This window comes from Ambystoma mexicanum, chromosome 10 (assembly GCF_040938575.1).
Source record: "Ambystoma mexicanum isolate Mex_15411 chromosome 10, UKY_AmexF1_1, whole genome shotgun sequence".
Classification (NCBI taxonomy): Eukaryota; Metazoa; Chordata; class Amphibia; order Caudata; family Ambystomatidae; genus Ambystoma; species Ambystoma mexicanum.
Genome location: NC_090932.1, coordinates 1,021,918,861 through 1,021,944,582, shown reverse-complemented (window position 1 = coordinate 1,021,944,582; position 25,722 = coordinate 1,021,918,861). Strand labels below are relative to the sequence as shown.

Genomic DNA, 25,722 nt, shown 5'->3' with positions numbered 1-25,722 from the left:
GCGCAAGCAAACGTTAATATAATGGTAGCAATATAATCAATAATGTGAAACTCAACAAGACAAAACAAATTAATGCAACACTTGAAATGTACTTATCACGTGCTGTGAGCAGCAAAGAAAGACGAAGTTGCATCATGTTCAGGACTGTTTATGAGAATATCTTCGTAGCTATTGGAGGACTGATTTCACATGTTGCTAACCTCTTGGATGAACTCTAGGGAAGTCTTCTGGGAGATTGCGTTTGTTGTTTCTCCCCGAGACATTTATGGACGGGTCTAATGTTTCCTTGTGTTTTCTTTATATTTTTGGTGCACCTTTATTATGCATATAACTTATTGCGCTCAGGTGCACAAAAATACTTGCTGCTGAGTTTTCTTATGTTACAATAAAGAAAGCGAAGCATAATGTGAGCCTCTGGTCTTGACATAGAATTCGGGGACGAAGCCAGTTTGATGACGATCGTTTTGTTGGAGCTCACCCATTTGTTACAGTCACTAAGGATAAGCCGAGCAAAGTGTTTGCCTGGAATGTCCTGCAACGCGATGGGTTGGTAATTACTGGCTAGCTGTCAATTTACCTTTTTTAAAAATTGGGATGAGAACTGATTTTCGCCACGATGGTGGAATAACTTGAGCTGATGTTACATCTGCAAAAATTGTATATAATATTTTTTACCAATGGTCGGGATTGCTTTTGAGAGCACAATTTGTCAAACCATCGGGCCCCGGAGCTCTCCAGGAGCTCAATTTTGTGATGAAATGCTTTATATCCTCTGTCAAATTTCAATGAGGCGTTAGTTTCTGGCATAAATGCAATGCTAAATTCCTGTCTTTCAACTGAGGCATAGCGGTTCGTGAAGTGCGGTACTCATTCTTGCTCAGACAATGCAGTCAATTGTAATGGGGTTTGTGAATGTTTAGCTTGATTAATTGCCATATTTCCCGAGTATTTTTTGTAATCGTCTGCAGCATTGCTTCACCAGCCTTCTGATATAACAAGGATTTTCTCGATTTGCCATCTTTTGTTTATAGCTTTGAGTTGTTTGGTCTTGTCCAATCGTTCTCGCAGTAGCAGGTTTTTACACTGCCTTATTTTCATTCTTAATGATTTATGCTGCCGTACTTCTGTATCATATATGTGCTTATGCTTGAATCCCGACTTATTCAAATTTCTCGTTGTTTCTTAGAATAATTGCAAAGCAGCAACATAATACCCATCCGTTTGAATTAGATACATTGGAACTTGAGCCGATTTGGTTGATATGATATCATGAAGATGTGTTAGTTGGTTTGTCGTCCAGCGCAGTCTATTACGACCACCTGTTGCGGTCACTCTCGTTCTGTACTTAGAAGTTTTTTCCGAGGTTGTAGATATTTCCCATTGCCACTTTAATATCAGTTGATCGTGCTCACTGACATTCTTCTGCTTAAATTTGAAACTATCTACTACTGCAAAAAGCGTTTTGTCTGTATAGATGTAGTATATGTTAGCTTGTTGAGTGTGTCACCGCCATGTACTGGCAGGTGGTGTGTCAGTTTCTATGGCACCATTTAGCATGATTAGCTGTCTACTAGCCATCAGTGAAGTCCATCGGCAGGTTAGAGAAACGTCTTTCATCTTATTATTTGGCAGGCAATGAATGTTTAACTGGTTTACAGTTGTGGACGTTAAGTTAGTGTCCAATGTAATCTGGTCTAGAAGATCTTCAATGTCTCTAAAGAAGTAATCTGCTGATATGCCTAGATGGTCCTAGTAGATATTTAGGAACGCAATAACTTTAACACCTATACTCAATTTCACAAGTTGGAGATGGTGATTAGGATCCTTCCATTTCAAAAACTTGCAACCCGAGGAAATTTAGTTGGCCACAGACAGCCTGCCATTCGTCTTCCTCTGGATTGAGTTATGCCTGGTGATAACTGGATGGTATAGTCATCCCATTCAGGAGCATCTGACATCCATGTTTCTTGGAGGGCTATGATGTCGGACTGTTGCAAGATTGCTTTTGGAGTTCATTAGGTGCTTGTAGCCTCGCGTATTCCAGCTAATGTTGTGTCGGGAGTCCTGAATTATTGATTGCTGTGAAGCTAATTGAGATGTTTTGTAGTTTGCAAAATTGCTTTTGGTGTTTTGTGTTTGGAGGCGTGCATAGGTGGGTTTTTCCGTGCATGCAATTTTGAAGTTAGGTCTTTGTATGTCATGAGCGTGAACACTGAGCTCAGTAGGTGAGTTTAATTGAATGTGCTCCTTGTTACGAGATTGATGGCTAATGTCAAATCCAAGATTGTGAAATCCTTGTTTGGCTTGCCAGATTGTATTTCAAACACCAGATTGGTTCCGTATTCTAGCTGCTGAAAGATCAGGTTCGGAGCGGAATTCAACTTGGTTGATCTCAGTTGTCGAGAGATCCTCAAGACTTGAAATGCAGTTCAATGCATTCAATGTGGATGTACTGTTGACATCATACATCGGAAAAGGCTTGGGTCTGCATTGAATGATTAGATTGTGACAGGATGAGAGGAGTTTGTGCACCTATTTGCTTTATTAGTTGGTAAAGGTTTGTGGTCTTTTGACAGTTTATTTGTTGGTTGGTCCGTTGTCCAGCCCATTCGAAAAATGTTTATTGTAGAGGTGTTTGCGAAAGGTCGAGAATTGACAGTTCAGTGAGCGGACTGCGAATTGTGAAAATACTGAGCAACTGATTTCGCAATTTCAAATCTCCTTTATTCCAATGTCTGAAATTAAGCTTCCTGTATAGAGTTAGTTTGTACATTGGGTATGACATTAGGGCTATGAGTTCCCAATTTTTCAAGTTGCTCAGTGCTTGGTGTTGTCATTTTTTCTTTTTTAATCTAATAAACTGCTTGGTAGTTGCATGGCTATGGAGCGATGTAGTTTTGTTGCTCTTAGGCAGAATCCTGTGCAGTTCCCTTGGGGAACACTGCAAAAAGATTAAGACTACAGGAGTAAGCAGTAAACCCAATTGGTAGCAGTCTGCACCACCCGTATTTACCTGGTAGCTGTGGCTGAGCAGTCAGACTTCTCTCAAGAAGAGTAGGGCAGTATGCAGAGTATACACAATAGGGCCAAAACACAGTAGAGCAAACAAACACTGACCAGAGCTTTGTATAAAAACTATATAATTTATTTAAAACACACTTTATGGCATATACTTGCACTCTCAATCAAAAGCAAGTTAAAAACACAGTCAGGTAAAGTAACACACCTCCCTTAATAATTATCAGACAAGTCAGGGTTAAAACACTACTATTGGTTAGAACAGAGGTGAGCTCTTAACCAAGATGGCACTCTGATAATGTAGTTAAAGGGAGAGAAAAAGGCAGAGCAGAAGAATAAAACAGTTCCCAACACTTAAGAGTTCAGAGCAAGGGGAGAAAGGCAGGTTATACTGTAGAGCCAAAGTTCATAGGACAGGCCCACTTTAAATGGAGCAAAACCAAATGTGCCCAGGATCACACGGTTTAAAGTGCACTGAAAGTCTTTGCAGAGTGTTCAAAAGAGGTTGGGGTGATTCAAAAGATATAGTTAGAAGGCCTGGAGCCAACCCAGTTTAGAAGCCAAGGATTTAAGGGTCACCTTTAGCAATCTGTAGAAAGGGAGGCAAGGCAGGACACAGTACCTTAAAGAGAAAGGAAGCTCCAGCAGGGGCAGTTGTTCCTGGCAGTGGTTGAAGTTTGTGGTTCCGACCAGGGGAAGAGAAGATCTCGTCGAGGAGGGGACGTGGAGTTGTTGCACTGCACAAGGATGAAACAAGCCGCGGAGTTCCCGATTAAAAGATGCGGTCCTTTTATTCGCGGTCAAAAGTGGTGAGCTTGGCTATCCGGCTGCCGGGGTGCTTGGCACGGGCGATTCAATCAAGAGACGTCTTTGGAAGGCGAAAAGGGCGAACTGGTTGATCGCACCAGCTCAGGGGAAGTAGACTCGCTGTCATGATATCTACCCCCGGGGATCCAGATCAAGTCCAGCAGCCCCGGAAGCAGGCATCAAATTATTCCAAGCAAGCCCAACAACCCCTGCTAGGGGCCATTTGGGTGCAGTCCTGGCGTCTATGGCGCTAGGCTCATAGATTAAAACTTACCTGATGCCGACCATGCTGCACACTTACCTGTTGCAGACCATGCTGCAGAGCTCCAAGCCAAAGGAGGCTTGGAAGGGACTACTTTACCTAGGGACTATTTTTTTTACTCGGGTGGGGTCGGGGAGGAATACTTACCTGGGATTACTTTGGAGGCTATTTTAACCACGCCCAAAGAGCAGCACACGCTTCGCGTTATTCTGCATCCAGCAGCAGAACGCTCAGCGTGCCTGCAAGTCTGCATCCAGTCTTCTGCCACGCCCGCCTCGAGTCTGGAGCTCCTAGAAAAATGGAGAAAGAAGGAGAAAGGTTAGAACAAGAGCAATACCTTTGATCCTTACCTGAATTCCCGATCCACCGCGCCTTGGAGCTGGAAGAAAGAAGTTATTTTATGCGCATCGCCTCGCCTGCTGCAGCGCCGCGCTGAACTCACCGGCCTTCGCAGCATCTTCACTATTCACTGCATCCTTCTGCATGTTCCCGCCGCACTCCGGCACCTAACGGGAACACAAGAACAGCAAGGTGAGCCAGGGGAATAAACAGAGGCAATATTAGTTACCCCCCCATAGACTTACATGATTTTACCGCCGGGGGTACTATTCCTCTTCACGGGTCGGCACAGCCTCCACCGCATCTTCGCCTTACCCTGGCCCCTAAGGGGAAACAAAAGGACAGCAAGGTGAAACAAAGGGACAAACGAGGGGAATCCTCCTCACCACAATAGACTTACCTAATTTTATTGCCGGAGGCATTATTCCCCGAGACTTCATAATTTCTCTCAGCACCTGAATAAGGGAGAAAGCAACAGGTTACACACTGCCATTATTTTATCGAACTGTGTTGGATAATACAAATCCTTACCTGAAAGTTACCGGTTGAACTCTTCGCTAGGGTAAAGCTGCAACTTGCAAGGAATCGGACAAGAGTGAAAGTCAGACATTTGAACTCTTACGAACTATATACCTACGGCGTCTTGCCGGAAATTTCAGAGTCAATATTGTTCTGGAACTCACCTATTCCTTCGAACCAGTGAAGCAACTGGTTATCTACGCGCCCCTGCGCTCAATGCAGGATGGAGAGCTCATCTTTCCAAACCATCAGGTGAGACTATAAGAGGGGACATTAAAGGTGATCAGTGGGGAGAACAGCGGGGGTGGGGGTTAACGCTCAACTCCACGGGTGGTTAATTCCCTTTCTCCATTTGCAGAAGAATACTCCTACGGGCCAAGCAAACGAAGCTAGGTGGGCCAGTCCAGTCTCTCATCTCGGCACTACGCATCACATTGGTGGAGACCGCAGCTGTCCAGTTCAGATCGACGCCCCTGTGGGAGCCAGGTGAGCATAACGCTCGTCCAGCAGAAGATCTTCTCTTGTCGGCTGGAAAGTGGTGAGGTAGTTGCAGCAGGGATTCACCGGTGTTGTTGTTGCATATGGCTCAGCTTCTTCCCTTTTCGGATTCTTAGGTCCTGTGGCGACTTCTGAAGTTCCAGTCCCAAAGGCCCTGCTTTTATGCAGAAAACCCCCCATTCATCAGCCTAGTTGTCAATCACACATGGTAAGTGGTGAGCCGGGCGGCTCACCACTGGGCCAATCAGATTAGAGTGCTACTTGGGTTGCTAAGGCAACGCAGTTCAGGGTGCCAATTCCCCCCTTCACCCTTCCTGTGGAACCCAGACAGAGTGGCACCATTTGGAGGGCTTCTGTGGAGAAGCCCGCCAAAATAGTGCAACAAAGGGCTCGACCTTGGTCAGAGTTACAGAGATGGACACAAATGCCATTTTAGAATCGAGTTCTGGTAAAAAAGACCCAAACAGTGATTTACTATTAAATAAATGAACCGGCGGTATCTTTAACATTGCACCAAAAAGTGGTGCGTTTAAAATCAATGGGAAAATCCCATAGAGAATATTCCGGTGGAATATTTTGCGTGATAACCACTGCCACCAGCCAGAAACTCGACGAGGGGGGACGGGACAGTGCCCCCTCGAAAACAGACCCAGGGGCAATCGAATTACCCCTCACCAGTACTTCCACAATATGATGGTTTGTACTGGTTCTGTTCACAATTTTGGACTAGCAAAGCCAATGCTGACTTTACATGCCCTGGGAGACAGTAGTCAGTCCCAGGGTATGGAGTCTATGTTTGGGGGTCACTGACACCCCTGTGGTACTGCACTGAGGGTGCTGTGTACCACACATACAGAAAAACAGATGATACCCTATGGAGTAAAAAGAAACCCAATAGCCCATAATTACATATATCAAAGACATACCTCAAATCATGCCTAAGAGTGGGAGTAAAAGAGTCTCACTCTTAGCAGGAGAAAAAAACAAACCCCAAAAATCCAGCAAAGCTGCTGGGGGACTCGCTAGGTTTGGGAAATTAGCCTTATAAGAGAATTCTCCCTAACAGTTGCTGATTGTCCTTGTTTGGTGATGCTTTCGCCTTCTGTTTACTAAATATGCCAACGTCCCTTTTAGAGTTCTTCTCTCTTCTCCAGCATGGGGTCTGGCAATGATTCACATGCTTATGAATATTCCCTGTCATCAGCCCGGGAATCCTCGGTAAAGAAACAATCAGTATCCGTTTCGTTTCTGATCTGTCTTTCTCAGTAGTAACCAATCACTGGTCTCTGGGTCATACTGCCCCCAGCCAATGACTGCCCTCTCCCTAAGCCCCGCCTCTAGCAGCCATCCTCAGATTTTTACTGCATGCTCAAGTGTTGGGAGTCCTCGTGTTTAGCTCTCGAGCTTTTGCTGCATTTTCGCACTTTATTCAAAGAGAATTTCTCATTTTTCGGTCAAATAGAGCCTCAAGCTCCACTGTCTCTACATCCGATTAATGGGGATTTGTGTCAGATTTTCCTACGCCCCTCAAGGGTGAAGATTTCGTCGAGTTACGCTTCTTGGAGGAGTCTAGGAGTTTCTGCGGCCTACCCGAACATGGCCCAGGAGAAAGGAAGCTCGACGCCCGGAAAGCTGTTCAGGGTTTGCCCTGGATGCCAGCTGCAGAATGTGTTCATGGAGGACGAGCACTCAAAAGGTCTCTACTGCCTTCATGAGGACAAAACGCACGTGGAGAAGGACTGTGCGTTTTGCAGGAACATGTTGGAACGGACCATCAGAGACCGACACCTTCGTCTCTCCAACTGGCTGGAAGGAAAGAGCCCGTCGGGTGAGAAGAAGAAGTCTGAGCGGTCTTCTAAGTCCTGTGAGGGCTCCCCGGCGACGGGGGCCCAACAGAAGGCAAAGCACTGCGAGTCCGCGGGCACCGGGAGCGCCGAACGGTCGGGCTCCTCGGCTGCCAGGCAGGGCGCACCCTCTCCAGCGCCATCAACCACGAGCCAACGCTCTGGCTAAGGGAAGAGGAAGGCCGAGAACCCGGCGAAGCTTCTGGAGCGGCCCCGGTCGAGCTTGAAGGATCCGGCCGAGGGGGAGCGAGGCGGTGACCCTCCCTCCAAGTGGACGGCCGTAGGCCCACATAAGGTGGTAAAGGCCTTGATTCACCCGGCCAAAGCCTCTATCGAGGAAGTCGCGGTGGCCCTGGCGCAGCCTGTGGAGGCGGCCTCGGGGCCCAGAGTCTCCCTGCCTCCGCGGAGGGAAGCCTCTTTCAGACCCATCGAAAAGACCCCCGTGAAGACCCCGGCGGAAAAAGAGAGGGGCCGGGGGCTGGTGGCCATTTTGGACACGGAGACAGCATCTGAGGAGGAGCTGGTAAAAGTCCTAGAGGGCCTCGATGAGGGCGTCGAAAAGGCCCGTTCCCACGGGAGGGATCCCGACGAAGGTGGCGACGAGAGCAACAGCGGCACCGGCGTGGGTCCTAGTCACCCGTCGCTTCCGGAGCCGCAGGACAACTCGGCGGCCATTTTGTTGGCAATACAATCCTTATGTTCGGAGATAAGGATGAGATTGCCCTTACCACCGATGGAGGAACCGGAACCAGGCGCGATAGAGGAGCCAGAGCCATGTGAATCCATGCCAGACCTACGTTGGAGAACAACAGTTACAGGTACGTAATTTGTTCCTTCTCCAGCATTGGGTCTGGCATGGATTCACATGCTCATGAATATAAGAATACATAGCAGTACACACATGCACAACCACGGGAGGTGGCAAAGGCTCAACATTAAGCATTACATCAAAACTCAACATTAAGCATTTCTTACCTCCTCACCAGGCTCACCTTAGGCGAACAGGTTGCGCAGCACTGCTTGGCCGACCCTGGACTCCTCCCTGTAGCAGCCCTGCAGATGTCCAGCAGGGGCACACCAGACAAGAACGCTGTGGTAGCAGCGATTGCTCTAGTCGAATGGGCTCTCGGACGGCTGGCTAATGGTCGGTTTGCCAACCGATGACAGTGCATGATGCAGCCAGAGAGCCATCTGGAAATGGAAGCCTTCAAGAGAGCCTTCCCTTGGTTCACAGGCCCAAAGTTCACAAACAGCTGTGATGTCTTCCAAAAACTCTTCGTTCGGTCCACGTAGAACTTCAGCGCTCTAGCTACATCCAGCGAATGCAAAGTCCTCTCGGCCGGCGACAAAGGCGACGGGAAAAAAACTGGTAACACCAAGGGCTCAGTGAGATGGAAGTCCGACGGCACCTTGGCATGAAGGAGGGGTGCATCCTCAGCACTATCCTCGTATCGTGAAAAGTCAGGTACGGAGGCTTGCAGGATAGCGCCTGGATATCTCCCACGTGTCGTGCGGAGGTGATGGCCACCAGGAACGCTGTTTTCCATGACAAACTTCAACGGGGCTGAATGCAATGGCTCGAATGGCGGACCCATGAGTGTGGTCAGCACCACGTTGAGCTCCCACGCCGGGCTGGTGCCTTCACCGGGTATGATCGAAACAGTCCTTTCATAAATTCCTTAACCTGCGATGATGACTGCCCTGTAGTCCTGGTGTATCGGGAAATCGCTGCCAGGTGTATCTTGATTGAAGCGTGAGATAGTCCAGCTTTGGCTAGCGACAGTAGGTACGGCAATACTTGAGGGGCCGTAATCCGCAGAGGGTTAATCTTCTGTGCCTGGCACCAGATAGAGAACCTCTTCCACTTATGTCCGTAGGACTTGAGAGTTGAGGACGCCCTGGCCTTCGCAAGAACCTCTCTGCAGTTGGCCGGGATATCGTACCCTCCAAACTCTAGTGCTGCAGGAGCCAGGCCTGCAAGTTCAGCGACTCTGGGTTGTGATGAAGAATGGCGCCTCCTTCTCTGGAGAGAAGATCTGCGTCCGCCGACAGCTTGTGTGGTGGGGACGCTGACAAGTCCAGAAGGTCCGGGAACCAGATCTGTCTCGGCCACGCCGGTGCGACGAGGATCATCCTGCACCGGGACCTCTTGAGCTGGTTGGTGAGTCGGAGCAGCAAAGGCAACGGAGGGAACGCATATAGGAACAGGCCGTCCCAGGGGAAAGAGAAAGCATCGCCCATGCTCCTCGGTTGGGGAAATCTACTGGCACTTCACGTGCTACCAAATCTGAGGATGGCTGCCAGAGGCGGGGCTTAGGGAGAGGGCAGTCATTGGCTGGGTGCAGTATGACCCAGAGACCAGTGATTTGTTTCTGATCTGTCTTTCTCAGTAGTAACCAAACTGATACTGATTTTTTCTTTACCGAGGATTCCCGGCCTGACGGGGAATATTCATGAGCATGTGAATCCATGCCAGACCCACGCTGGAGAACAACAGTTACAGGTAAGTAACTTGTTCCTTACTTACTATCCCCTATGTCTAGAAACTCATGTAGCAATCAAATGCTACCCTTTCCTCTCGAAATGGCTGGTGGCAGTGGTTTTAAAACTAACTACCATGATTTTTCCCGACTGCAAACACTGGTAGCATTAAATCGCGGGAGCCATGTTTTTCAAGGTGGTGTCTGAGCCCCCCTTTGTTTAAACGGGTCCCAGTCTTCCTTTTTAGCCATTTCTTTTTGGAAAGGTCCTTCTAGAGTTTGTCTGTGCGCGCCAAACCAGGTTTGGTCCCTTTGTTCCTACGCTTTTGGCGGGCTTCAGGACTGAAGACCGCCTCTGGGGCCTGAGTGTCTGGGGTGGGCAGGAAATGAGGGAGGTGCCCGAAACTCCCTGCGCTTAGTCTCCTAGGAGACCCAAATGCACTCTGGCGTGATTGGCTCGCTGACTGTCTGGTAAGGACAGCCATCCTTCTGGGTGAGTGGCAGCTAGGCTGGAATGAATGGGAGGAAACTGGATAAAAGGCAAGTCTCTTGGCTTGGAAGGTAGAGTTGACCACTGGACTGAAAGAACCGAACACGAGCTTGAAGAGGACGGCTGCTGCAACTTCTGGATCGTTGGTTTCCCCGGTGAAGCTCTGCTGCAGGCCCGAAGAGAAGCCCTTCAAGGACAACTTCTCCCTTTGCGTTGGTGGGACCAACCAACTCGACCCGTAAGCTGCCTGAATACCATTCTCGGAGCTGGTTGTATTTTCCTCAGAGTGCTGCAGGAAACCGAATAACCAGGGAGAGGGACACCAGTTTGTGTGCTTGTCTACAGCTACCAGAATTGAAGATTTGCCTTTGCCAGCTTTTTGACCAGTCCAAGTGCAGTGCAGGAGTCCCCCGACGTCCTCCCTCTTGTCCCTACGACTGAGGCTCAGGAACAGCGAGATCTGCAGGAACTGCTTGGAACAGACATCTTCAGCTGCATCCTTTTCTTCATTGTAAGGTACTGTGAAAACCGGCAGAGAGAACTTACCTCTCACTGCGAAAGTATTTGAAACTTTGGCAACTTGCTGGCCTAGTCAGCTTGTGACCCAGCATGTGAAGCTTTCTTTTATGAAGAACCGTGACAGACTTTTCCGTTTAACTACCAGAACTGCCTATCCTATACAAAACTTTAGCCCATTGACTTTGGCCTAACCTATTGCATTGAATTGACTCCTTTGGTGAACTCAAACTATTTGCACTGTCTAAGAGTAACTGTACTATTCCTTTTATTAACATATGCCCTTTTGCTCCTCCTTCAAAGTAGTTTAAATGCCGCAGAAACTGACAGCGTGAAGTACTGAAGTATATGTTTGTGTGCTATAGATTGCCACCTTCTAGTGAATGGTTTATAACTGACTGTGAAATAAATGAATACGTGTTTTACCAAGAAACCTTGTGATTGCAGACCTCTGTGTAACATAATTACAGCTCACATTCCCCTCTTGAGATAAGCCTGGCTGCTCAGCTCAGCTACCAAAAACTGCATAGTACAGACTTGTGCCAAAGATTGTTTTTGCTTACACCTGTAGTCCTAGTTATGTGTAGTGGTCCCAAAGGGTACTGCATACAAACTTTGCCTAACACTGTTCTCGTAGTGACTGAAGTAGAGTGAAGTTGAAGCAGCAGCACTAAGAAGGCATCATGACAAATATACCCTTGTGAAGCCCAAAGCTGTAACCAAGAGAATGCTAATGTTAACCAAGAACTGTGCATCACTGATAGTTTTGAACATTGCTTTTCTTTTAAACTGTGGCACATCTTCTTGAGGAAGGTGACCAAGAATTGTGGCTGGGATTACCAATGGTGCTATGTGGAGAAAGTGGATATTTCACCAAGAAGACGATATTTGCTAGTGCATCTTTGGTTAACAGACTTTTACATTGTCTTTAACATATCTAGACCCGATTTGAGAAAGTTCTTTCTTTGGTTGAACACCAACAGACCTGACTTTGAATCCTGGGGAAGGGAAGTCACCCAGGACATTGTTATTCAGATACTGTGAATGTTGTTCATGAGATGTTGCATTGCCATATATTTTCTTTGTGTATTTGTTGTTTAGTATGAGGGCCAATTATTTTATGTTACTGTTACTTAGCTTTTGTTAGACGGGGAAGTCCTTGTTGGGCACAAATTGTAGTAACCCTATTGGAGACTACACAACACTTGTCTTGGTATTAGGTAACCCACCTTTTGGTATAGGCCTGTACTACACAAGTTGGTAGTGTGACTGAGCAGCCACACTCGTCTCAAGAGGGGTATATGTGAGCTGTAGCAATTCAATTTGCAATTACAAGTAGCCAAGTAACACTTACACTCAAGGGTTTAGTTAAATATAGTTATTTAACTGCAGTTTTTAAATAAGTATTCTTTAAAAAGGGCAATATATGTAACAATAACATATACTTTAAAATGCTTTTCCAGAATAAACACAAAGCTAGTAGATACTCTTTAGAGATGCTTTTTACATACTTCCTACACCCTGAGGTGAGTTCACCAACTAGGACAGTAATGGCATTTATCTATCACTAGTACACTTTGTAGATTCAGAGGTTTGTAGAAAGGTTACGGGAAGGAAAAAGGTTAAACGGGTTCTCAGAGCATGTGAGTACTTAAATCTTCCAATGATGTCTAGACAAAAACCTTTACCGGCAATAATAGTTTAAAACCAAGTTATCACCTCAGAGGGACAGTAAATATCAAAATCAAATGGACTAGAAGAGTCTGCAGTGAGCCAGGACAGCCAAGGTCAATTGGAGCACAATGTATGGGCTGAGGCACATATAAAGTCTTGCACAAAGTTAGATTGTTGAAGAAAATTCACTGTAGGGTCACAAGCTGTTATACTTGTGAAGGGTAGAGCTGAAATCAACTCTAGCAAAGTAGCTATTGCAAGTCTCAACTGAGAAGAGCAAAGCTAAAGACCTAGAGGTAAGTACCCCAAGTCAGAACAGTACCTTTGGTGAGAAGAAGAGTGGTCCAACTGACTTCTGTCTGGTTGCAGCGACACAGATCCTCGGTTACTGGGCCTCAGTCGTGGGGACAAGAGGGAGGACGTATGGAGGACTCCTGTAGCAGCAATTCGGAGTACGGCAGCAGCTATGGGCTCTTTTCAGGTCAGCAGCACTTCGCAGTTTCAAGGCTCGGTAAATGGCACCACCGCAGATCTTGGACACCGGTTGGGCTTCCTTCGCTCCTTGAGTCTGGAAGGTCCTGGGGAGACCCATGGAGCTTCTGGCCGGATTGCAGACGTTGCACTGGACTACAGATTTCCTGACCCCTGGCACTTGGTTCCTGCAGCAGCAAAGAAGTACAGCCAGTCTGGTAAAATGGTCCAATGGAGTTCGTCTCGGGGTTAGTTGGTCTCACTAACCTAACGGAAGTTGTCGTCCCTTCTGAAGCTTCTCTTGTCAGTCAGAAAAAGGAGTTTCAGCACAGCAGCAGGGCTTCACTGGGCAATTCAAAGGTCCAGGAGGATGCAGCAAGCTTTGTTCACTGTTTGGATAGTTCTTCTGAGTGGTCGACTGTCTTCAGTTCCGAAGCCCTCCCCTTTTAAGCAGGTTTCTCCCATTCAAGCACAGCCTAGCTGGCATTGCACTAGGTACAGTCAGGTAACCTCCTTTTTGGCTAATCCAACTTCTTACGAATTTGAATCAGTTGTCTGCACGGGTGTATACCTCTACTTTGACTGTAGGAATAGAGGGAGTGCTTTCTTATGGTATTATCCTGATTGCGCTAGGTGATGCAGATGGTTTTTCCATTAGTTACATATTTGCTCCTTTTTTATGAATTTAGTCTTCGTTTAGTTTCTCCAATGTGGGATCCAAAATGATCAGTTTACACATTCAATATTTTCCAAGTGTGGTTTATTTCAGAAGTTCCTTTTGTACCTCTCTACACGTGTTTCACCTTCTTACATTCAGAATGCTCATCAGGAGAGTATCTGTGATGGAATAGAACATAGTGTAATGTATTTGCATTTATAGTAGTCAGACATAAAGTTGCCAATAAGGCACAAGGTAATTATAGCATTTTGCAAACTTGGGAACATCATTCTATTAGTAGTAGGGCTAAACTTGTCGACTCACCTTAGGATACTTCAGGGTTGTACTTCAAAAAAGGTCTCAGATTAGTTAGTTGCATCTGCCTTTTTTCATTTTGTATTAGTTATCCAGTTAAGGGATCTTTTAGCTTCCAGTTCTAGGCTAGAACAGACATAAAGGAGAAAAAAGCAATAAAAAGTGGATTAAGGTTTCTCTTTACCACTAAGTATCTAGTACACTATAGGTTTAACAAAATAGGGTTAGCTTAGTTTGGGATCCAGGTATACAAAAGGGTTTCTTACCTTAGGTTAAGGTTTGAAACTTTGGAAGAAATGAGGATACAATTGTCCTTAATCAAATGCATCTGATCCGTTGCACTTGTCAAGACTGAATTTCCATGGGTTTTTATGGCACTTGGCACCATAGTGGTGACGTCACCACGCCCACTAGCATGAGCGCGATGACAACCCAGCTGCATCACAACCATTTTTAAGCATCATTTACATTCGCTCTGTAACCTTAAAATTTGTTCTCAAACTGCCTACTTGGTCTCTTTAGGTTTGTTTCCAAAATGGATAATCTATTTTTGAAAGGTAACTAATTCTGAAAGTACAAAAGATTTGGAGGATCTCTCCTCATATAAGGTTCTTCTACTTCGTTTGCTAAAGTTGAGAAAATATCTTCGTCGTCTTCTATCCCGAAGCCGGGCTTCAAAAAGTGTTGGGACTGCGGTTCCAAAATGTCCATTACGGACCTGCACAACGTCTGCATCTGGTGCCTCGGCGAAAGCCACGCCACCGACGATTGCGATGAATGCCAGTCCCTAACTTCGAAGGCCTTGCGGGAGCGGAAGAAGTTGTTGTCGGTAGGTAGGGTTACTAAACCCCGTAAGTCAAAATCTACTGGTCTTTCGACTGACGATTCGAGGGGTGAGACTCTGCGTCGGCGTAAGTCCAGGGGGGGTCTCGTTCTAGGAGTGGGTCCCGCCATTCCTCTGCCTCTTTGAGGCATTCACGGAAGCGCCGTCACCGGTCGCCTTCCTCTTCCCCGTCCTCGTCAGAGGACTCCACCAGACGGCGGGTAGCTTGTCCCACGAAACACTTGTCGCCGGCCAAATCTTATGAATTCCGCCGGCAGATGGTGATTTTCGAATCGCAGGGCACCATTCCGTCCGCGCCTTCGAGAGAAGCCAGCAAGGAACGCGCTAAAGCCACTGCCTGCACGCCTTCGGGCTCCGGTAGTCTGCACGTTCTTCGGGAACCGTCGCAGTCCCGATCGGACAAGGATGATCGCCACCGTGCCCGGTCCAGGTCCTGGTCCTCGACACCATCGAGACCTTTGGAGCCTGTGAGGCCTTCTAAGAAGGCATCGACGCCATCAGCGCCATGTCCGTCGAGGGACTCCCTCGAGGCTCTGGCTCCAAGGAAGTCGTCGACTCCATCGGCGCCGAGGCCGTCGAAGGACACACTCAGGGCTCCGGCCTCGAAGCCGTTGTCAAAGTCGTTGGTGCCTCGGTCGACGTCGACACCTCTTCCATCGGCGCCCCTCAACGCTTTTTGTGGAGAATTTACCGGAAGTGCCCCAGAGAGCTGGGGAAGCCCCGAGAAAGGCTCTCAGCAAGTCTGAGACCCATACTCTGTTCCTCCTCCCAGGGTGGAATTGTTCCAACCCTTGGAGTACATTTCAGAGGTGGAGTTTGTCTGTCCGTATAACTGTCTTTGATCAGATTTTCTTTGGAATGTGTATACTTTTTTTTTTTCTTTATAGTCATTGTCTCGTATACATTTCTTTTGTTTTTTCTGCTTCAATTATTTTGTAAAGTTTCCGAGATATTCATCTAATATTTGGTAGTTTTTAAAGGTCAATTTTGGGTAGTTTAATTTTTCAATTTGTTCTTTTAGTGTCTGTATTACCTTGGTAATTTTTTCATGAACTAATGATTGATTGATGATTCTCACCATCATCTCCTTAGAAGTTTTTACTAGTAACTCCTCCCACTCATTAGGGCTAGTTTATCCTCTTCTTCCAATGATAAGAAAATACACATTCTAAGACTCCTGGGTATATATCCTACCTCCAGATATATCTTAAGGGTCTTTATTTCCCACCACTTTGATAGTTCTTGTTTACTGGCTTTCTCAAGCTGTTCAAATAGACTCTTAGTGATGAATTGGTATTCGAGTGGGGGGCTGAGTTTTACATTCCCTATGGCTCAAAAGTTCTTCTGCTTCCCTGATTTGGTATTCCTCCTCCATTATGGACTCAGTAAGGCAATACCGTCAGTTTGCACTTTTGTTTTGTTTCAAAAGGGATTCAGTTTTGCAAAGTGAATTTTTATAAATGTATTACTTCGAATTATATATTTAATGTAAGATTCAGCCTTGGTGAGAGTTACAAATGGAAATTATGAAATAAGCCACACTTGGAAACTATTCAATGTGTAACCTGATCATTTTGGATCACACTTTGGAGAAACTAAATTGTATTACTAAAATCATAAAAAAGGAGCAAATATGTAACTAATGGAAAAACTATTTGTATCTGCTGGTGCAATCAGGATAATACCATTTATAAGAAAACAGTTTAGCTGTCACTCAAACAGCAGGGTGGCTGTCATGAAAGGACAGCCAGCCAATCGGGACTGGGTGCATTCAGTCATTCCTAAAGACAAAGGACAGGGGAGTTTCGGGAACATCCCTCACTTCCTGTGCTGCCCTTGCAGACACACTGAAGCCCACCAAAGGCGAAATTAACAAAGGACTCAAACCTGGTTTGGCTTGCAGAGTAAAACCCAAGAAAGACCTCAAACGGAAAATGGCGAAAAAAGACTGGGGCCCCTGCCACCAGCCATCTAAAATAGTGAGTGTATACATTTGTTTACCTGAGTAGGTAGGATAAGGGGCTACTAAGTAACCCCCCAGCACTCCACATAAAAGGGTGTGTGCTGGACCTACAAAGAAAAAAGGTAAGTGAAGCCGATTTCACTTTAATAATCTTAGGAACAGTAGTTCACACAAGAAAAGGGATTTAAACCTTATGAGGAATCTAAAGGATTTCTCTGTGACACCGCACTGAAGGTGCTGCGTGTCACCATACAAAAAGTAGATGCCTATGGTGTTTGTCAGACTTCAAAAACAAAGAAATACATAATCCAAATCAGGTCAAAACATATGAGAGAGTTAGAAAAGGGGCTCACTCACTCCAGGGTTAAAATTCAAAAGTCTGAAAGCCCAGCAAAAGATCTGGGGGTCTCTAAGGTTTAAGAGAATTGGCACAGAAATGAGAATTCTCCCGAACAGTCCTCAGCAGAGTAGTGACAGTGAGGCATTTTTTAATAAATTGTCTTTAATGATTAAATGGCAAATGATAACCACCAAGCAGTTATCCGCCTGGCATTACTGACCCCTCACAATACTTCCGTTCTAAATGTGAATCACTGGGTTTTACTCACCTTGAATTGCATATTGCTATTCTAAATGTGGTTATATACTTCGGTTTATTTACCGTAAGTAGTGTGTTTGGTTTTTATATTGTTTATGACTTGTACTTACCTTTCTTAGGAATTCTCTTTGCCTTTTGTATATATAAAATAAACCATTATTTGTACAATATATCTGTGTACAAGTGTTTCTTTGGACCATAGATATCCTACAAGTTATTTGTACATTCCTATAGCCCGCTCTGCCTCCTTAAATGAGACTGGTTGCTCTGCCATAAGTTACCACTACCTTGAGTAGTACAGCCTTATGCTAAGAGTTGGAGTTTTTATAATGCCCAAGGGATAGTTTTATACAGTCATTTTGGGTGGACTTTAGAAAAAGTGTCCTGACACTGGACACTATTTCTTTGCGATGGGAAGATGCAGGCTGTCTTATCAGATGTTTTTTGACTGCTCCATTCCAAACCGTGAGAGCCCATTGGGTGCACCATGTCTCCATTAATATTTTTGTTGTATTTTCCCTCAGGACTGACCCTGAATCGAGATGAGGAGAGTGAGACGGAGAGTGAGGTTGCAGGCTCAGAGCAGCTGGACAGCTGCACAGTCTCCCCGCAAATGGAGGATATAGAAGGTGAGAAATTATGATCCGCTTTGTCTGTTGATCCGTGTTATGCAAGATTGTATGTAGTAACCCTGTTGGAGACTACACCAGCCTTGACCTCTTGGCAATAGGGAACCCAACCTTGGATAGGGGTCTGTACTACACAAGCTGGTAGAGTGACTGAGCAGCCAGACTTCTCTCAAGAGGGGTCAATGTGAACTGTAGAGGTGTAACATAGAGGTTCACCATGATAAGTATTCAAATAACACTTATACTCAAGGTTTCTTATTAAAAATAATTATTTATTTAACAGTCAGTTTAAACTAAGCCTTCTTTAGAAAGGGTACTATGCAACAATAAAATACACTTCAAAAACACACTTTCAGTTAAGTAGATACTCTTTTGGGATGTCACACACTTCCTACACCATGAGGTGACTTCAGTTGCTAGGACACTGTGGACATTAATAATATCACTTTATTACTTAAATGCAATACTGAGATTGTGGAGAAAGGAAAAGGTTAGGGAAGGAAACAAAGGTTAACAGTTCTCTGAACAGGTAAGTACTTTACGATCCCCCAATTAAGTATAGGTTAACCCTTTTCCAGCTATTCAAGTAATTATGTATGACTTATGAGGGACAGATGAACACAAAGTCAAAGGGTCAGAAGAGTCTGCAGGGAGCCAGGACACCCAATGTCAGTTGATCGAAGTCTAGGGGAGCTGAGGCACTTCTGGTATATAGCAAAAGGTCTTGCACAATGTTGTATAGAGAGTTTGTAGAAAAGAATCACTGTAGGGCCACAAGCTGGGAGGCTTGTGAAAAACAAAGATGCAAGCAACTCTGCAAAGGGCAGCAAATGCAAGTCTCCAGTGAGAGCAAGCAAGCTACACACAACAAGAGGTAAGTACTCATAGTTAGATAGAACCCAGCTGGCTTCTGTTCTGGTTGCAGTACTGCAGGTCCTGTGTTCCTGGGCCTCAGCCATGGGGACAAGAGGGAGGACGTCTGTAGGACTTCTGCTCTACAATTCGAAGGTCGGCGGCGGCAATGGGCTTACTCCAGATCAGCCACACTTCACGGTTTCAGCTACTGGCAAATAGCACCACTGCGGTTCTTGGACACCTTGTGGGCTTCCCTTGCTTCCGGGGTCCAGCACTTTGTTGAGGTGGCTCAGGCTTGGGTCACCCTGGTTCGGGAGTATCTTCGGGATCTTCCTGGAGCTCTGGCCCGGCTTCAAGACAATGCACTAGTTCCTGTCCCAGTCAAGTTCGTCTTGGTGTCAGTTGGTCCCACCAACCCAAGGGAAGAAGTCGTCCGTTCCAGGCCTTTCTAGTCGATACGAAAATTGGAGCTTCAGCACTACAGCAGGGCTTCACCGGGCAAACAAACGGTCCAGGAGGATGCAGCAAGCTTCTCTTCCAGTTTCTTCTTCGGTTCCTTCGTCGTCCAGTGGTCGACTCTGCCTTCCTTCCAACAGACCTTGCCTTTTATGCAGGTATCTCCCATTCATTTGCAGCCTAGCTGTCACTCACACAGCAGGTTGGCTGTCCTCCAAGGACAGTCAGCCAGCCAATCACCTTTGGGTGCATTCCTGTAACCAAGGAGACTAAAGACAGGGAGTTTTGCAGAACCTCCCTCGCTTCCTGCCCGACCAGACCCACTGGTGCCAGAGACGGTTTCAGCACTGGAGCCCGCCAAAGAGGAAACTAACAAAGGGACCAAACCTGGTTTGGCGCGCAGAGTAAAACCCAAGAAAGACCCTGCAAGCAAGAAATGGCAAAAAAGCCGACCATGGCCATTTCGACAAAATGGGCACCCATGGTTGCAATACTGCAGCTGAGGGTTCAGCATGCGGTAAAAACGCACAATGGTAGGAAAATTAAACTACTGCCACCAGTAATTAATTGTAGTGAGTGTAACATAAAAATGTTACATGAGAAAGTAGGAAAAAGGGGTTAGTAGGTAACACCCCCTTGCCTCCCCCCAGTATTTCCACAAGTCAATTTCACTTTACTAGTCTCGGGAACAGTAGTTTACCTAAGAGAAGGTATTTAAACCTTAAGCGAAATCCTAAGGACTTCTCTGTGACACTGCACTAAAGGTGCTGTGTGTCACAATACAAAAAGGTGATACCGATGTAGTTTGTCAGACTCCAAAATCAAAAAAATCTAAATCCGATAAGAATACATGAGAGAGTGAGGAAAAGGTCTCACTCCAGGAGTTGAAATTCAAAAGTCCTGAAGTCCAGCAAAAGAGCCCAGGGTCTCTAAGGTAGAAGGGAATTAGCACAGAAATGAGAATTCTCCCTAATAATCCGCATTCAAAATCCTGTTATTCCAGATTGAATCTGGAGTGGACCTCCTCATCGGTACGGTGCTGCTGTCTGAGGGGGTGGGACGAGGCTAACTGGCGAACACATATTAAAGCTGTTGAATTTAATGTCTGCAAGGCAATCTTGATAACTCGTGCCATCATGCAATTCAGGGGGCTACACTGATTCCCACATGCTAAAAGAAAAAGATATTTTTGGGAAAGTGCTTGTGGGTCTGCATCAGCATTTTCCACATTTTTCAGACATGGTTATGCATTTCCTTTATGGATGCTTTTACTCTCCCTTCGAGGTGTCTGTGCTTCTTTTTTTTTCCTTCTAAGTCCTTGTGCATGGAAACCCTGCTAATCTTTGTAGATACTGTGACAAATCATGGAATTTACACCACTTTTCCCCATGGGGGAATCCTTCCCTCTGAGGTGAGGCTGTTACCCAATATTCCCCCAGGGGCGGTAAAAATTGAGGATCTTACAAAGTGGGATTTCCCTCATGGGGATGCAGACTCCCATTCCATGATCGAACTTCCTCTCTGGTGTGCCCTTGAGATCTCCACAAACCCCAGGTAACCAACCTGTGAGTAGTATTGTTATGTATTGTAGTACTCCCTCTTGTACTCGGCCAAAACATGACCAGGAAAAGATCGGGGCATTTGCATACCTTTTCTCCAAGTACCAAGAAGATCGAAGGAGTGATGCTGATTACTTACTTGTCAAAGCTAGACAGTACTGTGAAGAAGAGTACCAGTAGACATGAAGATCACCTGAGGGAAATCTGAGAAGGACTTTGACAGCCCACTGGGGAGGAATCAGTTGCATAATATGAAGAGAGAGGACTACGGAAAAGGAGAAGCCGACATGAATGCTGGAAACCCCTGGAATTTCAAACCTGGGAGTGGAGAAGCAAGCTGCAGAGGTCGGTCCTTGACAGAGAGGACACTGAATCCAGGTTGGATCAATGCTCCGGAGAAGGCAGGAGTGTAGAGGCAACCCGTAGCTGGAAGAAGGTCGTTGATGGCGTGACTTCGCTGATGTGGTCTGTTGGGTCAGACCACTGTGCCAAAACCGAAAGACAAAGGACCCTGCAGGACTAGTGCGGAACATCGGGGAGTGGAGAAGAGCAGAGGAGGAGCAGCCAAATCGAAGTCCCCAGGAAGAACTGATGACGTGGTTGCTCCAGCAAGAAGGGGCAGGGTAGGCCTGGTATGGACTTCGGGAGGATTGTAGATTGCATGGGGAGTCCTCTCTTCACAGTATAAGCCACTTTCGGTCTACTGACCCTGAAGAGTGCATCGGGAGTAATCGCCCTCATTTGATTGGTGTCAAGAGAAGCAAGGTGGATGAAGAGAGAACTAAAGACAGTGGAAAGCTTTGGGAGCAAACTCCCTAGCTCTAGTGACAAAGGTTTGCAATCCAAGTTCCTGGAGGAGAGCCTGGAAGCGTTAGGACAGTTTTTCTTCAGGCCAACTAAGGACTTCATAAAACCATACATCTGAGGCAGTACATGAATCCTCTTAGTATAAGGCTGTACCACCTTAGAATGTTGGTAGAATGGACAGAGCAGCCAGGATTATTTCGGGAGGGAGAGGGCTGTAGCTTGGTACAAAGTAATTGTAGCCTACATATGGACCAAAGAAACACTGTTTATTTTTAATATAAAAGGTTAATTTAAATACAAGTAGGCCCAGATAAATATTGGTTTAAGTACTAGCACACCATATAAACACAATCATAAAAACAATTCAGTACCTATGGTATGCAAACTCAAGATATTACCAATGCACTAAGAAAACCAGGGAAAGAAAACCCTATTACACTTTAAGAAAATGTTATTCAAGGTAAGTAATGAACCATGTGACTGTTTTGGAAAAATGCTCGAAGCAGTGACAAGGGAGGCACAACCCATTGTTATAATTTGAAAAGAGCAGCAGCTATTCAAGTTATTTAACCATATACTTTTAAGAGGGGCTTCAAGCAACGCATAAAACAAGTATTAACTACTTGATTTTTTTTTAGGTCTGTGTAAAGCAGATCAGGGGGAGAAAACGCCATTTACACTTTAAGAAGAACAGTGTTATTCAAGGTAGGTAAACCCCATTTGTAATTTTTTACACTCCTTCAGTTATGCAATGATAATCCAGTACCAACACTTGGTATTTTTCAGAAGGGGGAAATGCCATTCAAAGTAAGTAAAGCAACGTATATACTTTTTAGAGGGCACACTGCAACTCAAAGGTAAGTACAAATTAAAGACACTTTTTAACTTATTTCACAGTGATACAGTTACCACACTAATTATGTCAGCAAGTAAGTACTTTACACTTATTTTGCTTTTCAAAACCAAATCCGTTTATCCAGTCCTTCCCTAGTCTGTTGCATGAGTTCTCTGAGGCAGAAGAGGGACCCTAGTGGTCTAGGTGCCAGCTGTGGGCAGGTTGAGATAGGGTTCAGTTGCAGGAAAGTCAAAGTTCCATAGGAGATCTTCTTTAAACAAGTATGTTTTCTCTTTCAAAGTTATACAGTGTTCAGGGACATCTGAGAAGGCTCCCTATGTGTACCAGCAATAGACCTGGGCAAGTGTTATGGGCATACTCCCAACCACATTAATCACCTACTCATCCTCACAGGATGCACACTAGACTTAAGTTAAGTAATACCTAAGCCCACACAGTACCTTCAGAGTGGATGCCTTCAGGATGCAGCAGCACAGGATCCAGTCCCTGGATTCTTGGTCTGATGATGAAAGAACTGGACACTGGATGGGAACTTGTAACAGCAGTCGTCGGAAGAGGCTTCCAGCCACGGACTCTTCACACTTTCTTGCGGCTCTGTGGATTTGGTACCTTTTCACAGCAGCCAGATGAAGAACGGATATTGCTGTTAGCATTATCTTCTCTCTCTCGGTCCTGCACTCTTATGAGGAGCCTTAAGGGATTCGAATAGTGTTACTGGAGATCCTGGAGGAGGCCTCCAAGGTTTCTGATGGATTCAGACTTTAGAAGACCATGTACCACACAATGACTTGAGGTCTTGTGGTATTGCAGTCCAGCAAGGTCGCAGCACGTCATGGGATGGGACAAATGCAGGTCTTTCTGAGAGTAGTGGATCTCACCTGCGTCTGGGTAGAAGATGTCTCGTTTGGGACCGCCATGTCGTTTGGAAGGAAGGGTTAAAGCAGGCTCTGGTTACGTAACAGGCTCTCAGATCACTTCAGCCATTCTTTCTTCATCTTCCCCTTTGGTTTCCGCTCCTAGGCAACTTGTCAGCAACTTTCAGGTTTGGACTATTTATCAGGAACTACATACAGCACAACTTCTGCAGTCTCCCCCTGCATTTTACAGAAAGGGGCAGTTATGCCCCCCCCCCGAAGATTTATTATAAATATTGTTAGGGAGAATTCTCTGTTTAGATTGAATTTCCTAACCTAGTGAGTCCCCCAGCAGCTTTGCTGGATTTCTGGAATTTGTTTTTTTCTCCTGCCAATAGTGAGACTCTTTTTCTCCCACTCTTGGACATGATTTGTGGTGTTCCTTTGACTGTTAATGTGTTTTATGGGCTATGGGGTCCTTTAGTCCATAGGGTCCCATGTGTTTTTACTATGTGTTACACAGCACCCTCCGTGCAGTGACACAGGGGTGTCATAGTGACACCCCACCATAGACTCCATACCCTGGGACGGACTGTCTCCCAGGGCATGTAAAGTCACCATTGGCTTTACTAGTCCAAAATTATGAACAGAAACCAGTACAAACCATCATATTGTGGACGTACTGGTCGGGGCAATTCGATTGCCCCGGGGTCTATTAGTCGAGGGGGCACGTCTCCGTCCCCCCTGATTGAGTTTTGGCTGGTGGCAGTGGATACTACTTTTTATATTCGACCGCGAGTATATCTCTATGGGATTTTCCCATTGTTCGAGGCTACCAACTTTAATTATTTAATTCTCATAGCCTCGAACATACCGCCGGTTTATTTAATATTAATTCGCCGGTTGGTATTTTTTGCCAGGACTCTATTCTAAAATGGCGTTTGTGTTCTCTTCTGTGACTCCAACCCAAGTCGAGCCCTTTGTTCCACTTTTTTGCGGGCTGTCTGGGTACCACAGGGGGTGTGGGAGGGGGTTTAGGCACCCTGGACTGAGTTACCTTGGTAACTCAAGTCGCACTCTTGTGTGATTGGCCCAAGTGGTGAGCCGGCCGGCTCACCACTTAGCATGTTTGATTGACAGCTAGGCTGAATGAATGGGGGTGTGCTGCATAAAAGCAGGGCTTTTGGGACTGGAACTTTAGATGTCGCCACAGGACCGGAGAATCCGACGAGGGAGAAGCTGAGCCAACCTGCTACGACGACACCACCGGTGGGGCCCTGCGGAACCGACTCACCACTTCCCGACGACAGAGAAGATCTCCCGGCTGAAGAGTCTTCTTCCCCTGACTAGTGGGCACAACCAGTTTACCTTCTTTTTCTCGCATACCAGGACGTCTTGTGGTCGAATTGCCCGTGCCAAGCACCCCGGCAACCGGACAGCCACTTACCACTGGACCGCGAATAAAAGGACCGCTCCTTTTAACTGAGAACTCCGCGGCTGGTTTCTTCCCTGGCAGTGCAACGGACTCCTGTCTTCCTCCCCGACGAGATCCTCTTTCCCCGGACGAAGCACCGACTTGCATCCGCTGCCAGGAACAACTGCCCCTGCTGGAGTATTCTCACCACCTTAAGGTACCGTGTCCGCCAGGCCTCCCTTTCTAAATATTGCTACAAGGTAGTAATAATCCCTTAACCTTCTGGACTGGGCTGGCCGCCTTGACCATGTAACTGGTCCCTTTCTTTTGGTCCAACTCTTACTGAACCTTTCGAGATTTTTGTGCACTTTTCAACCGTGTGACCTTGGACACATTTCGTTCTGATCCTCTTAAAGTGGAACCGGCTTTCTGAACTCTAACTTCACAGTTCGACTCTGCCTTCCTCTCTGGCTGTGTTCTTTTGAAAGTGTTGGGATCTGTTTCAATTTATGCTCTGCCTTTCTCTCCCTTTTTAAACCGAATTATTAGAGTGCCATCTGCGTTAAGCGCTCACCGCTGTCTGAAAATAAGTGGGGCTTTACTTAAGACTTGTCTAATATTCTTTTAAGGGAGTGTATATCTTCACAAGACTTATTTTTTGGTATTAGGTAACCTACCTTTTAATATAGGCCTGTACTACACAAGTTGCTAGTGTGACTGAGCATTCAGGCTTATCTTAAGAGGGGTAATGTGAGCTGTAGAGTTGTACAAGGAAATCAGTAAATACAGCTATTCAAGTAAACACTTACACATTTAAGGTTATATAATACATTATTTATGGATACACACAGATATTTAAAGCATTCTTTAAAAAGTAGTAAGAGCTGTAACATTAATCCTAAATTAGGATTCCATTAAAAAAGTGAACAATAAAGCAAGTGAGTAATTCATTCATATGTTACACGTTTCAGCACCAAGAGGTGATGTCATCTGCGG

General features: G+C 45.9%; 1 protein-coding gene across 1 annotated transcript in view; it reads left to right on the top strand.

Annotated features, from left to right (window-relative positions):
* EIF2B5 (eukaryotic translation initiation factor 2B subunit epsilon) overlaps positions 1–25,722 on the top strand; it is a 900,599-nt gene that overhangs the window by 583,450 nt on the left and 291,427 nt on the right. Inside the window, exon 11 of the mRNA XM_069618834.1 lies at positions 17,821–17,925. Within this exon, the coding sequence (XP_069474935.1) occupies positions 17,821–17,925 (105 nt within the window). The remainder of the gene's footprint in view (positions 1–17,820; positions 17,926–25,722) is intronic.